General features: G+C 44.2%; 1 protein-coding gene and 1 pseudogene across 1 annotated transcript in view; one reads left to right on the top strand and one right to left on the bottom strand.

Moving 5' to 3' along the window:
• The window catches only part of HUNK (hormonally up-regulated Neu-associated kinase), a 103,413-nt gene that overhangs the window by 43,869 nt on the left and 46,146 nt on the right, over positions 1–13,398 (bottom strand). Inside the window, exons 5-6 of the mRNA XM_006908267.2 lie at positions 5,985–6,040; positions 834–969 (exon numbers count right to left, since the gene is read on the bottom strand). Coding sequence (XP_006908329.2) covers positions 834–969; positions 5,985–6,040 — 192 coding nt within the window. The remainder of the gene's footprint in view (positions 1–833; positions 970–5,984; positions 6,041–13,398) is intronic.
• On the top strand, positions 9,670–9,788 carry LOC112476823 (annotated as a pseudogene).

The raw sequence follows: 13,398 nt of genomic DNA, 5'->3' as shown, positions 1-13,398 counted from the left end.
TTACCCCAGAATCCAGGACTCTTCATGGCCCCCCATACTATTCACATATGATGATGAGAGGACCACGAGGGACCTGGATTCCGTGACCAAGGCCGCTGCAGCAACCCCATGTCTCATTCCTTCAACTACTTATTGGGGAGTCGGACAATAAATCGATTAAGAAGCAAGAAAATGATGGGTGAGGAGACAGAGTCATGGGGGACCCTCTGGACAGGGCACTCCGAGATGGCCTCTGCAGTGGCGGCACTGGATTAAAACTGGACCGTGGGGATGGGTAAGCCATTTGGAGAGCTGTGGAATGGCATTCCCGGGAAAGGAGAGAGAGGAGCAAAAACCCCAGAGATGGGAGAGGTGAAACCGAGGCCAGCGAGCCTGAGGAACCCGAGCACAGGGCGGGGCAGGAGATGGAGAGGCAGGAGAGGGGGCAGAGCGGGTCCTGCAGGGAGTAGGGCCTACAGGGAGTAGGGCGTGGGCACCCAGGCTCAGTTTCTTGGGATGCTGACGGAAAGCCTGGGAGGATTTGAAGCAGGGGGAAGATATGAGTGATTCCAGAAACCAGATGTGAGATCTGTGAGGACAGGACTCCATTCTCTTGTCTTGTCTTCCCAGCACCTAAATGAATTTTGGTAAAGGCCTTTCTGGCAGTTTGGCGGCACGGGGGATGGGGGGTGGAGAAGGAAGAGAAGTGGAAATCCAGACCCCAAAGAATCACCGAATGCATATCCCAGAGCCTATAATATAATACACTCTCGTCAAACACTCGAATGTTATTTCATAAGGGACAGCAGAGACAGCAGGAGGGAGCATTCGCTTTCATAAGCTCAATAACTCACATGGACCAGACGTCAATTTTGGGGCCATATTTCTTCCTGGCAAGAAGTTCGGGCGCGGCGTAGGCGGGGCTGCCACACTGCGTGCTGAACGGGTCCGAGTGGCCGAGGATGCCTGCGCAGTTGCTCAAACCGAAGTCTGCGAAGAGGGGAGGAGAAAACCAGCTCCAAATTAGAAAATTGTGGAAATGAAGAAGGAATAATAATAATAATAATAATAAAAAGGCAGCAGGAAAGGAAACATTCTCTCAGGCTAACACATCGTTTAGCATCCAAAAGGAAAACCAGCAGCTGCAAACTATAACCCCTGGATATGAGCCTCAAGACACAAGGATGTCAGCTGGTGGTTCCTTGGCTTAACTGGAAACATTTTACATCAGGCCTCGCTATAAAATCCAGCTAGGGCTAAAAGAATGTTGAACCGAAACATGTTTATATCAAATCTTGGAAATGAGTCATCCAGGAAAAAGAGAGGCTTTGCTTTCTAGGACTGAGGCAGGAAGCGAGAACAAGCAGAGGGCCTTGGGGTCAGCGATCCAGCTTCCAAGTGGCCAAGCGGGGGGAAAAGCTGAAGGAAGACTGATTTTCTCTGGCTGATGTCAGCGACACCCCAAGTGACATGTGATCCCACCATTTAGAGTTGACTTTTTCAGCTGAATGTTTTCATCTCATGCGAGTCTTTTAAAAATGCTCCCAAATGCATGCAACATATGGTGATATGAAGAGGGGAAAAAAAAAACAAAAAACACCCAGTGATTTAGACAACGCTGAATGTTGGCTGGAAAAATAATGCCAGAAAGATAGCAATAAGAATGAGGCTAAGTGACCGCATAGCATCTTTTCGTTCCCGGATGATTAAGGCAATTGGGAAGAGAAAAGAAGAACCCAATGCATCTAAAGCACCTGGGCCCCAAAGTTCTGCCTTTGGGGCGGTGTTTGCTTTTGATCTTAAAGGCAGGTAATTACAGAGCTGTTTGTGTTCCCTCCTCATCTGATATATTCTCCAATCTTTTCTGAGCTGAGAATGAAGATCATGGTTCCTCCTTTGAATTTCGATGGAAATTTTATGGTTCTCGTTCTCAAACAGAAGACCGTCAGCCCACAGAGCCCGAAGGGGCTGCGGTCAGAGACCAGCTGCACGTCTTGAACGAAACCCTCGCGCTTTCTCAACCAGCCGGATTTGTATCTCATTCCGCAACTGCGTTTTCTCCTTGGCTCTAACGTGTGGCCACCTGCCAGATGAATGACTACAGGTAAAGGCGTGGGAAAACTCAGGAAAGGAAGACACGGCACGGGGCTGTGAGTCCCGGGAGCGCCACTAAAACTCCCGACAAAGAGCTTTTCCGAACCCCATCTTGGCAGAGTTCTTCGAGGTTCTGAAAGTCACCCAAAGTCTCCACCTCGGGGTTGGAAACGAAGAATCAGAACCTACCATCGGGATCGGCAAACCAATCGGAAATTGGGTCCGCGCATGTCACACTCTTCCTTTGTTTTTACGATTCATTCTTTTTTTTTTCTCACGGCCTCCTTCTCCTCTCTTCCTTTGCTCCCTACTCTCCCACGGCCCGCCCTCGCCCAGTCCCCATTTCCTTATTCCAATGACCCATAGGTCCCATGTCACGTGCCCAGGAAGGCCCCCCAGGAGCCCGCTCTCATTCCTATCTTAGGAAGTGATCTCTGTTGAAAAGGGTCTGAGGGGCCTCTGTGCTCAGGCCCCACCCAGTATCACTGAAGTGGGAGAAGGGGAGGTGTGTGAATATTTTTATAAGAAGAAAGATCATATTGCGCTTTAAATGAGATGGCCATTGAAACGCTTTGGGTTTGAAAATCAACCCAAAGAGATGTGAACGAAACAACGAATGCATCGGGAGCACTCGCTATGGCGAAACGCAGAGACAGCGCCGTGGAATAAAGACTATATTATTTAGGGAAACATTTTAAGAGACGTGTGATAAGCAGTCAGGTTAGAGGCCCAATCGTCTAGGAGTCTCAGCAAACTGCTCTCTCTGGATTTCCGAGATTAAAGCAAAAGACACCATTTCTAATCTCCAGCCAGTAACAGCGCTTCCTCAGCTCCTGGACCTGGGTCTGTAAAGAAATGCTTGACAACAGACAGGGCGGGGCAAGCAAGATAAGAGGCCCGATCACCCCACACGGTTCCCAGGCAAGTTTGGGGATACCGTGGCTTGCCTCGTCTTAAGCACAGTTTCAAGATGACAAATTAGCAGAGGGTTTGGGGAGTGGAAGAGATAAAATCTGCATTTTAAGTGATTTATGTTGACCCAGCCAAAAGAGTTTAATTTAAAATATATGTGTAGAAAGGTAACCAGTACGTTTCACATTCGTAATTGTAATCATTAAAATTTTACGCATATGCCTATAATTAAAGTTGTGAAACCAGAGAGAAGGTCCCAGTAACGTCACACAAGTTGGCCTCCATTTGATTTGGTAAATACGTAAGCCGACGATTACTCAATTTTCTGAGAGCTGCAAAATGAATCTCAAAAACACCCAACTGAAAGTTGCTTTGGAAAACTGAAGTACAATATTGTTCTAAGTTGGCGGCTCTGACATTTTAAGATGATACTGAACTATCGAACATCAGACCGCTTTGTTTTTGAAGGGGAAAGTCCTGATTAAATCAAATCTTAGTCCGGGTTAATTCTAGTTCATTGGAAACATGGCTTACATGACTTCAGTAAAGTTATTATTTCAAAGAAAGAGAAACTATTAAGAAGAAATGGTAATAACGATAATCAACCTTTGAAAAACAATTAGGTAAAACTCCTTTGAAGGAAACTTTCAAAGGGCTTTCAAGTTTGCAAAAAGACCATCGTGGAGACATCTGATCCAAATTGCCCAACCCAGGTACAAGAAAACCCAGAAGACACTGGGCCTTTCTTCCCTCCAGAATCTTCCCTTCCCTCCTCGGCCTATCCCATCTATGAAAAAATGAAGAAATTCAGATTCTGCTGAACAAAAAGCAATTTCCAGTTGCCCCGTGGGGTGGTATGACGTCCCCTTTGATTATGGGTACGAGTTAAGGCTCTTAGGTTTTGCCTGGTCATGACAGAATTGAACGCCACGTGCAAACTTCTAATCAAAGGAAATCTGATTATCAGAGCCTCCTTTCTAGCAATTTGGGGAATTCTGGTTCCTGAGAGGCCCATTTGGGCCCAAAGAGGTGAAATGTCCATTTGGGAGCCAAGCTGAGAGGTGATGACTCTTAAGCATTTGAATAAAATGGCTCCCGGTACCCAAAGAACCACCATCCCACTCACGCCTAGGGGAACAGGGGCTCTAATCTAGGTACATTCATTCTTCATCTTATTTGTGCAGGTTTTGTTATGTGGCCCATCTGTAAGCTACTTATAAATACAGCCACCATTTATAGTGATTGGTTCCTTCAGAATCTTCTGAGCAAAGTTCTAACCAATAAAAGGTCTGTGCTGTTCAACACTGTTTATTCTAGTTTTCTAAATGGTCATCTAGGGCTATTCCTCGGAGAGAGAGAAGAGAGGATAGGTGCAGAGGCAGAAAAAAAGGCAAAAGGGAAGGAAAGAAACAGTATGGACAATGCTGCATTGCGATATGGACACCACCCACCAGCGGACTGCACTGAGCTAGAGTTACCAGCCTCAATCTAGATGATGCACGGAAGTGAACTATTCTCACTTTTGCTGTAACACACTTCTGGCCTTCACACAGCCTGTTCACTTGCAATCTCTGCTGCTGTTAGGGCAACCCTGTCCCCATCACCTCCACATTTTCCGAAGACAAGTTACAGGTCAGCCTGCTAAGGAACCTAAAACAGCTTCCTTTCCTCCATTCCTCTCCCCTGACGGAGACGTGCCTTGGATTAACGCCGCTGATCCCAGAAACGAGGACCAGAAAGACATCCTGCAGGTACTTCATCATCTGCCTTGTTCAATGCTGCCATATTTGGCCCACAGGACAACCAAAATGCAATAGCAAAACAATTTGATAAAAAGAAAATTCTTTGAATTGTCCAAGAATCTTCTAAAACTACATTCTCTAAAATCTTCTAAGAAAAAAAATTGGTTCCCTCTTAATTTTTAGTCTTCTAGTAACGAGTATATTCATCAGCACCTGTCAATGGTGCTTTATCACCCAGCCGAGGGGTCTGGAGTCCCCAAAGCCCCCTGCCTGAGACTGTGTTGGGAGCCAACTGTGATTCCAAAGCATCTAATTGGTCTTTGGAATGATATGTTTTAGAAAGTCCTGAGATAGTTCTCAGCATTTGCCAAACAAAATTTCCTTCTTGAGTACGAAAGCTAAATTCACAAAGTTCTCTTGCCCCTTCTATCCCCTAACAGAAAGTCTTTTTCAAGCCATCGAGGTGGAAGAAATTACTTGCACCTGAGGTGGGAAAAGAAAGGAAAGAGCGGAGTGAAAGACGGTGCTAACATCTGGGTGTAAAAATGGTGCCCTGGAAATTTTCATACAGGCAAACAAAAATGGAAGTCATCTAGAGAATGAACCACGAAGTGAATTCACTTATGGACTCTGAACTGTGAACCAATTATGACTCACTGTCTCCTGGAACCTCCTTCTGATTGTCCAGACCTCTAACTTATCCCTCTGTGGGGATGTCTCTCTGCACAACCACCATTGTATGATTAGGCTTGGATAGATTATATTAAAAGTGAAGGTACATTGTGTTCCCCATTATTTCAGTGTCCCAACATTCATTGAAAAGTGAAATAAGATTTGGCTGAGCTAAGGGCAGCACTTCTGAACCAAACTATTTTCTACTATTTTTTGAGAAGTTTTATGGTTAATCCAAATAAAAATAACCCCTATAAAAGTCAAGATCCATCTGGATTTATGGAGAAGCTGAAGCTTAAATAATACAAAGGACATGTAACCATCATTTTATGGTTACTTCATAGCATTTACCTTTCTAATTATGATTAAATTATTATTAAAATTAATTTTCATTTTCAAAATCATTATTAAATATTGGAGGTAAAAAGAAGTGATCTAGAAGCATTGTCTGGGGGTTAAAAAATAGACCAGGAATAATTTTCTAAGTCAATCCAGAAATACATAACTAAAAATTGACAACACAACATTTAAAGAATAATCTTGCTTTAAAACAAACAAAAACAGTCAGAAAAAAAAAAGTCATACCAATCAGCTTGATATTATTGTCTTCATCTAGTAGCAAATTTTCTATCTTCAAGTCTCTGAAATAAACAAAACCACACAACATTTCAGATAGGCATTTGAAGTAGTGAGATAACATTTTGCTTCTGAAGGAAAACGACCTGTTTTTGAGCCACTCTGAACCAACCCAGAAAGCTTTCTGCTAAAAATGTGCACAATCAGTAAGTAAATATTTATAAAACATGCTACAGTTAATTGCTGCAGATGAAAACAGCTAGAGGATTTCAGAGAGGACAAAGAGCTCTGAGGGCAGAACAGATCACGAGAAGTTTCAGGAAGAAGTGAGACCAAAGCTGAAACCTAGGAGTTACATAGAACCACTTAGGAGACAGTGGAAGGCATCGTCAGGACGGGCGCTGCCTGAACGGTCAAGGAAACACAAATGTGAGATGGTGGGAGACACCAGCCAGAGGAAGAAACAGACTCGGGGCAGCAGCTTAAAAAAAAATTGAACGCAGATATAATTTGTTAGTCCTACAGCCTCTATGCGTGGAGTCTCAATGTCATCCACAAATTGGCAGGTGATAACAAATTAATCTTTTTAGCATGTAGATATTATGGTGGGCAGAAAAATGGAGCCCAAATAGGTCAGTGTCATAATCCCTGATATTACACCTGACCAAATATCAACCTTACAGGATCACAGGGAATTAAGTTTGTAGATGGGATGAAGATTGCTAATCAGATAAGGAGGGTCTTCGGTCATCGATACTGAGGTGATGGGAGGTGGGAAAGAGAAACACATGAGGGTCATGCTGAGTGTGAGGGGCCTGCGGAACCCGTGCTGAGGACTACATGATCTTTGAGCAAAGATAATACGCCTGCCTGGCTTACCGCTGGACTCCCAGTACCTTTGCACATCCCAGGTACACAGCAAATGCCAATGAATCTACAATACCAAAGAGATCGTTTTGGATTTCAGAAGAAAAAATGTAGGCAAAAACACATATTGAGTCATCAAAACCATCAACATCCAGAAGCATCTTAAGTTGTAGCCTGCCAACTCAGATACGCCATGAATAGTAAAATGAAGGAATATTCTTCCTTTCCACACACACACACACACAAAAATGCTCTTTTCCACTGTTGGGAAACAGCATTCTTGGTCTAGCTTTTATTTTTTCGCTTTTGAATAGAGACATGGGCAGAAGAATTCATTTTTTCCTTTTATCTCTCTGTTGTAAGGAATAGAACAGCGTGAGCATGATAAACCAAAATGGCAACTAATAACATCACGTCAAAGTCTCGAGACAAAAGGAAGCAGTTGCTAGAACTGTGGTAAACGGGGGAGCAATGTCCCATTTAACAGAGACAGTCACCCACAGCTCCGTCCCAGCACTGCAGGCTCATCCTTTTTCTAAGAGAAGCTAGAAATCTGGACTTGACCCCAATTTTTAAGTGTTGGCAACCAATTCGCATTTAAAACAACGATAACATACCACACTGAGTACGCTGACCTTGCAGGCAAGATATGGCCTGCAGACTCCCAACTTTCAAACTCGAGTGGAAGCTAAGCCTTGAAAAAGGACATGAGATTGCCCAGGGAGAGGGCACAGAATGAGGGGGAAAGGTCCAGGACAACTGGGGAGCAGACTGGGAAGGAACCATGAAGGAAACCGTTGTCACAGGAACCACGAAGGGCAGCAGGTCAAAATGGGAGGAAGGGTCAAGGGGTCAAGTGCAGAAAAAAGGTGAGCTCTAAAAAGTGTCCAGTGGATTTCAGAATTGGAAGGTAGATGGTTACTTTAAGGCTGGAGAATTGAGTGAAAAGGGAGATAGATCTGTGTTGAACCCTGCAGCTAAGAAATAAAGAGAGTCCCCAATCCAAACACACCAACCAATGAAGGGAAGAATTCTATACCTTCACTTCGACTCAGATGAATCAAACAATACACAGAATATGTTAAAACTATGACAATCTTTAAAAGGGATCACATATGTCCAAACGCAGGGTGACCCCAAATATTAGATGACCCTCTCCACTTTTCCAATGGGAACATGGTCTTATTTAAGAGTATATACTATGATGTTAATATAAATGATTTTAGAAATATTGTTCTCACACCCTCATATTTTATGAAACAATTTCATTAAAACTTGTCACAAGCAGGACCAGGATGACAGAGTCATGGTAGGGTGTCTCCAGTATAACAAGATCTTCAAGTTGACTGGAAGTTTTAAAAAAAGCACTTTTTGAATCTGTGTACGATGCACTTGCTGGGACTCTTACCCAAGCCACTTAAATAATTAGTGCCCATTAAAAATCTCTACAAGTGAACCACTCATTGAATTGTTTTTAGGGTGGTCTCACAAACCATGGCAATTTTGAGGTCATGTCCCTACGGGTTATTATGAAAGCCACAAAAAATGTCTTTCTTTCCTTCCTACTGGTTTCCTCAGGAGACTTCTAAAAGCGCCCAAAGTCATCAGTGAGTCAATATGAAAGACTTTGCAAGGACATTATAAGGTAATTTCCTCTTAAGATACTTAGGACATGATCTAATCCTGACCTTATATTCAAGCATATATGGTAATTCCAAAACACACACATGCGCACACAAGAATGTGCCAGCAATAGCCCAAACTGTGATTCTGTGAAAACTGATTATAACTCAGCAGCACTATTTCAATCTAAAGGAAGGCCAGTTTGTTTCCAGCAAAATTAAAACTCTTTCACTGGGAAGAATGGAAGCCATGCCAAGGCATTAAAAGAGAAATTTGGTTCAGAACAAATACTACGGAGAAAAACAGCTTTTAAAAAAGTGAGGTAAAAGAAAACAATTGCCAAGAATAATAAAGCGAGGTTGGATAGTTCTGGGGCCACAAAAGCCTAGAGAACACCATAGTGATTAGAAGAATGATATAAATAGAAGACTAAAAATAAGAGAAAATGCAAAAGAAACAAATACTTTTAAAAATCGGGGAAATGTCATAAAACCAAGGGAGGAGTATAAAACTATAATTATTAGACAAAACGAAAAAAATTAAATCCTTTAAAAGTCACTATCTTCCCACCCACTGGATCCCATAATAACCCACCCTACGGAAAAAGCTCAGAGCAAACCTGATTAACCAGGGTTTTTACGCATATATCACCTTTCTGTCAAGGTTTTTGAGAGATGTCAACGATAACCAATCTAACTGCCTAAAGGTACCATGACTAGTGAGTGGAAAGGTGAGCCGCAGTGGCATCCGGCCAGATCGGTGTGCCCACCCTACCCAAATGAAAGGAACCTCCGACCTCTTTCGGCTTCGATTATTTCCACCTCCTGCTTTGTCTTTTGAAACGTATCTAGGAAAACAGGCACAAAAATCATATTTTTTAAAGTAGCTTTTGCCTATTTACCCCGATGAGTTGAAAATTTATGGACACGGATGTGTAGAGCAACTTTATTCATAACTGCCAAAATTTGGAAGCAACCAAGATGTCCTTCGATGGCTGAATGGATAAGCAAACTTCGGTACATCCAGGGAGCGGAATATTATTCAGCAATAAGAAGAAATGAGCTATCGAGTCATGAAAAGCCACAGAGAAAACTTAAACACGTTTCTAAGTGAAAGAAGTTAGTCTGAAAAGGTGAAGTACTATGTTCCAATTGTATGACCTTCTGGAAAAGGCAAACCTATAAAGACATTAAAAAGATCAGTGGTCTATGGCCATGCTACCCTGAACAAGCCCGATCTCATCTGATCTGGGAAGCTAAGCAGGGTCAGGCCTGGTTAATACTTGGATGGGAGACCACCTAGGAAGACAAGGTGCTGTAGGCATTAAGAAAATTAAAAAGTAAGGGATTGTAAGCTGACAAGGTCCTTGCAATCTGTGAAAGAAAAGAAAGAAAGAAAGAAAGGAGAGAGAGAGAAAGAACGAACTAATTAGCAGTCCATTCAGCACAGTGGGCCACTCACACACGCTGCCCAGCCACTCAGCGATGACCAAAGAGGCCAAAAATGATCCCAAGGTACCACAAAATTGAGAAATGACTTATTGAATAATAAAAAAGGATGAACATAGTCATAAGGTTTCCATGTTAGTAAATTACAATGTACCTTAAAAGAAAAAAAAAAAATACTAGTAGGCCTCTATTACCCAGAAAACCTATCTCTTTTGGGTTTTACATGTGGTCCATGGAGCAGCATGGTGTTTACTCTAGCTGTGACCCCAAGAGCAAAATATTCGACTCTGTTAAGTGTCCTATTGGCCATATGGGAAGGAAGGTTTTGACAGCGGACCAGCTTGCACATGATGATGGAGGTGATGCTCGATTTCACATGAATGCCCCTTGATCAGATCAGTCACTTTGCGGAGGGGAGAAAGAAGTAGGAGCTCAGCTCTTCCTGCGCGGTCTCGCAGCATGAAGAGTGGCTGGCAAATTGAAGTTCGTGGTGAACTTATAACTGAGAGAAAGGGAAGCAGAAAATGGCCCTCGGATGGAGGGTAAACAGGTTTTTCCTTGGCCAAAGGGGCTTCTAAGAGGAGTAAAGGCAAGTAAGAAAGGGAATGGGGTACACTCTAGTATGAGGGGTGCTGGGTTGGGTTCCAGCATGAGGTTCCAGGTGTGGCAGGGAGCCCGTGTCTTAGGAACAAAGGAAATAACCATGAGGAGGGGGCCCGGGGAGAAGCGGCCACCGTGGGCATAGGCTCTGAGGCTTCCGGCCCCTTGTCTGGTAGCCAGACGGGCGGTTCCAGGAGGAATTGCCCAGTGGGACTCTCAGCAAGGCCCTCCGCAGACCAGACACTGGGCTGTGCTCTCCACTGTGCTTGGGGGCGGGGGTCAGAGATTGAGAGGGGGCCAAAAGGGGAGAGCCTTAATCACCAGCCCTTTGTTCTAGGTGACTTCAAAAGAACAAGCTCCAACAGGCTATGGCTAACCATTAAAGATTCACCCACAAGCTACCAAGTGCACCCCTCGCCCACTCACACTGTCCTTGCATTTCTTTAAAGATGGTAACTTCCAAGGGTTGGAGACTGGCCACAATGAACTCCAATCAGGAGAGGGTCCTGTTGCCATAACAAACACAATGGTGCCTATTTGGGGAGGGGAGGAGCAGCAGCTGGTGGACCCTGCATAGCGAGGAGGCAGACAGGAGCAGTACTGGAGAGGTGGGGAGCGGAGTGCCTGTGCACGTGCACACTTGAGTGTGAGCACACATGGGTGTGTGTGCGCACGTTCATGTACGTGCATCTATGTGGAGATGCATGCGTATGGGGAAAGCGTGGGTGTCCACTTATGTGGGTGTGTGTACACACCTGTGTATGCGTATGAGAGGGCACGTGTGTGGATATGTGTTGTGCCCATGCCCATATGTATGGAAGAGCACACGTGTGTCCGTGTATACACGTGCATGTGTATGAGTGTGTGTGCGCATGTGCACACACCCCCATCCAGAATACCGGGATAGAAATGAAGGAGAGGGTTTCTCCCCAGGCCACCCCAGGGCATGCCCAGCCCAGCAGCGAAGGTCAAGGGTCGGCCCTCTAACAAACCCTAGGTCTGGGAGAGCCACTCAGGGTTGAGACCCAAGATGAAAGTGAGGAACCGAGTGGCATCAAATGGAGGTGGAGGCCACCAGGATTCAAGGAAGCGGGCAAAAGGACAGAGTGAGACTTGGAGGAGCCAGCGAAGACTCAAGCAGAGGAGCTAAGCAAGGACTCGTGAGAAAACATGGCAGTCTGGGAAATGAAAAAGGACAGGCTCTGGGGCCGGTTTTCTCTACCTGACCTTTCCACCGCTGACCAGCCCTGGGCAAGTCGTTTAAACTCTCTGCTTCAGATTCTTCTTGGAAGAATGGCCTCAAAAGAGGGGTTACCTGGCAGGGCCATTAGCGGGAAGAAATGAGAAAATGTATGCCTAAGTGTTTTATGGGCCACTCCCGGCTAAACAAAGGCTAATATATAAGAGGTGGGGATAATAAAGTTAAAAGATTCTGAGACAAGGGAAGGGGGAGATTCCAGAAAGACCTAAAAAGGATGATTAATTCGGTGATAAACAAACAGTATTGGGGGCATTAGCCCTCCAATGAAAGGTCAGAGATAAGGAGGAGGGTGGGGACAGCGCCAGGCCAAACTCATACGGGGAGGGGGGCGGGGGACATGGAGAGGGCCACAAGATAGATTTTAGTAATAAGCGGAGAACAAAGCAGCCGAGAAAAGCACATAACTCCCCAAGGCAATCAGCATTTTTCAGTGAAGAAGAGTTTTTTGGGGTGAGGTTTTATCTTCAAAAGCACTGTATTTAAAACCAAATGATTTCTTAATCTTTGATTTATTTACAATATGGGCAATTTGGTAAAACACAAGAATAATTTGTTAAACACATATCTGATTTTATTTATTCAAAATGACACCTGTATTGAGGTCCTACGATGCTCCAGAAACAAATTGTGTTTATAAAATGAAAGAGCCATTCATTCACCAAAAAGATGCCACTCCACAAACTGTGACCTGAAAAATAAACAAACTGATACTAAGTCAATGAAGGAATACCCTTGAAATTCCAGGGAAAACATGGACTATTCCAGAAAGAACATGGAACTGGCTACCAGAAAGCTTCTATCTCGGTGTTCATTCTGTCACTAGCTACAGTCGTTCAATTTCCCAAAGTCTTCACTTGCACAGTCTTACTGAGTGCCCACTGGGCTGGGCACTGAGCTAGGTTGTGGCCTGTGCAGAAGACATATCAAAGAAGTACGTAATCAGGTGAAAAGTGTTTGGAAAGCAAAGTAGAAGGTGCTGTGGGAGTCTATCATCAGGGGTTTAGCCTGGAGGGCCTCCTGGAGGAGGTGAGCTTAGACCTGGGACCTAAAAGATGAATAGGAGTCAGCCAGTCAGAGATGGCAAGGGCAGTACAAGCAGAGAACAGCTGCAGAGTTTGAGCACAGAGAACTCAGCCAGCCCCCTCATGTATAAAATAAATGGGATAGACTCAGTGATAATTACAGCGGACGTGTACTCAGTACAGCCGGTCCTTGAATAACGTCATTTGGTTCAACATCGTTTTGTTAGAACATTGTAGGAACCTAACTCTTGTTTCTATCAATTAGCCTATGGTAAAACTGGTTTTGTAATACGTGGTTTCACTAAAAGTCGCAAAATCTACCCATGACATTGAGGGCTTACTGTACTTATAAAGTCTCTGTATTAAGCAATTTACATGAATGGACTCATTTAATCCTCCCAACAATCACATGAAGTGGATAATCCCTCATTTCTATTTCGTAGCTGTGAAAAGAGAGGCACAAAAGCCTGAGTGTGTTGCCCGATGCAGCTTTTAAGTGGCAGAGCTGGCATGTGGATGCAGGAGGTCTGTCTGGCCTTAGCATCAACACCGCTGACCACTGTCCACTCCAATCCACAGAGTTGCTGAGCTCTACAGAGTTT

The sequence above is a fragment of the Pteropus alecto genome, unplaced genomic scaffold (genome assembly GCF_000325575.1).
Source record: "Pteropus alecto unplaced genomic scaffold, ASM32557v1 scaffold81, whole genome shotgun sequence".
NCBI classification, from domain to species: Eukaryota; Metazoa; Chordata; class Mammalia; order Chiroptera; family Pteropodidae; genus Pteropus; species Pteropus alecto.
The sequence above is the reverse complement of the archived record's forward strand: the minus strand, read 5'-3'. Positions and strand labels throughout refer to the sequence as shown.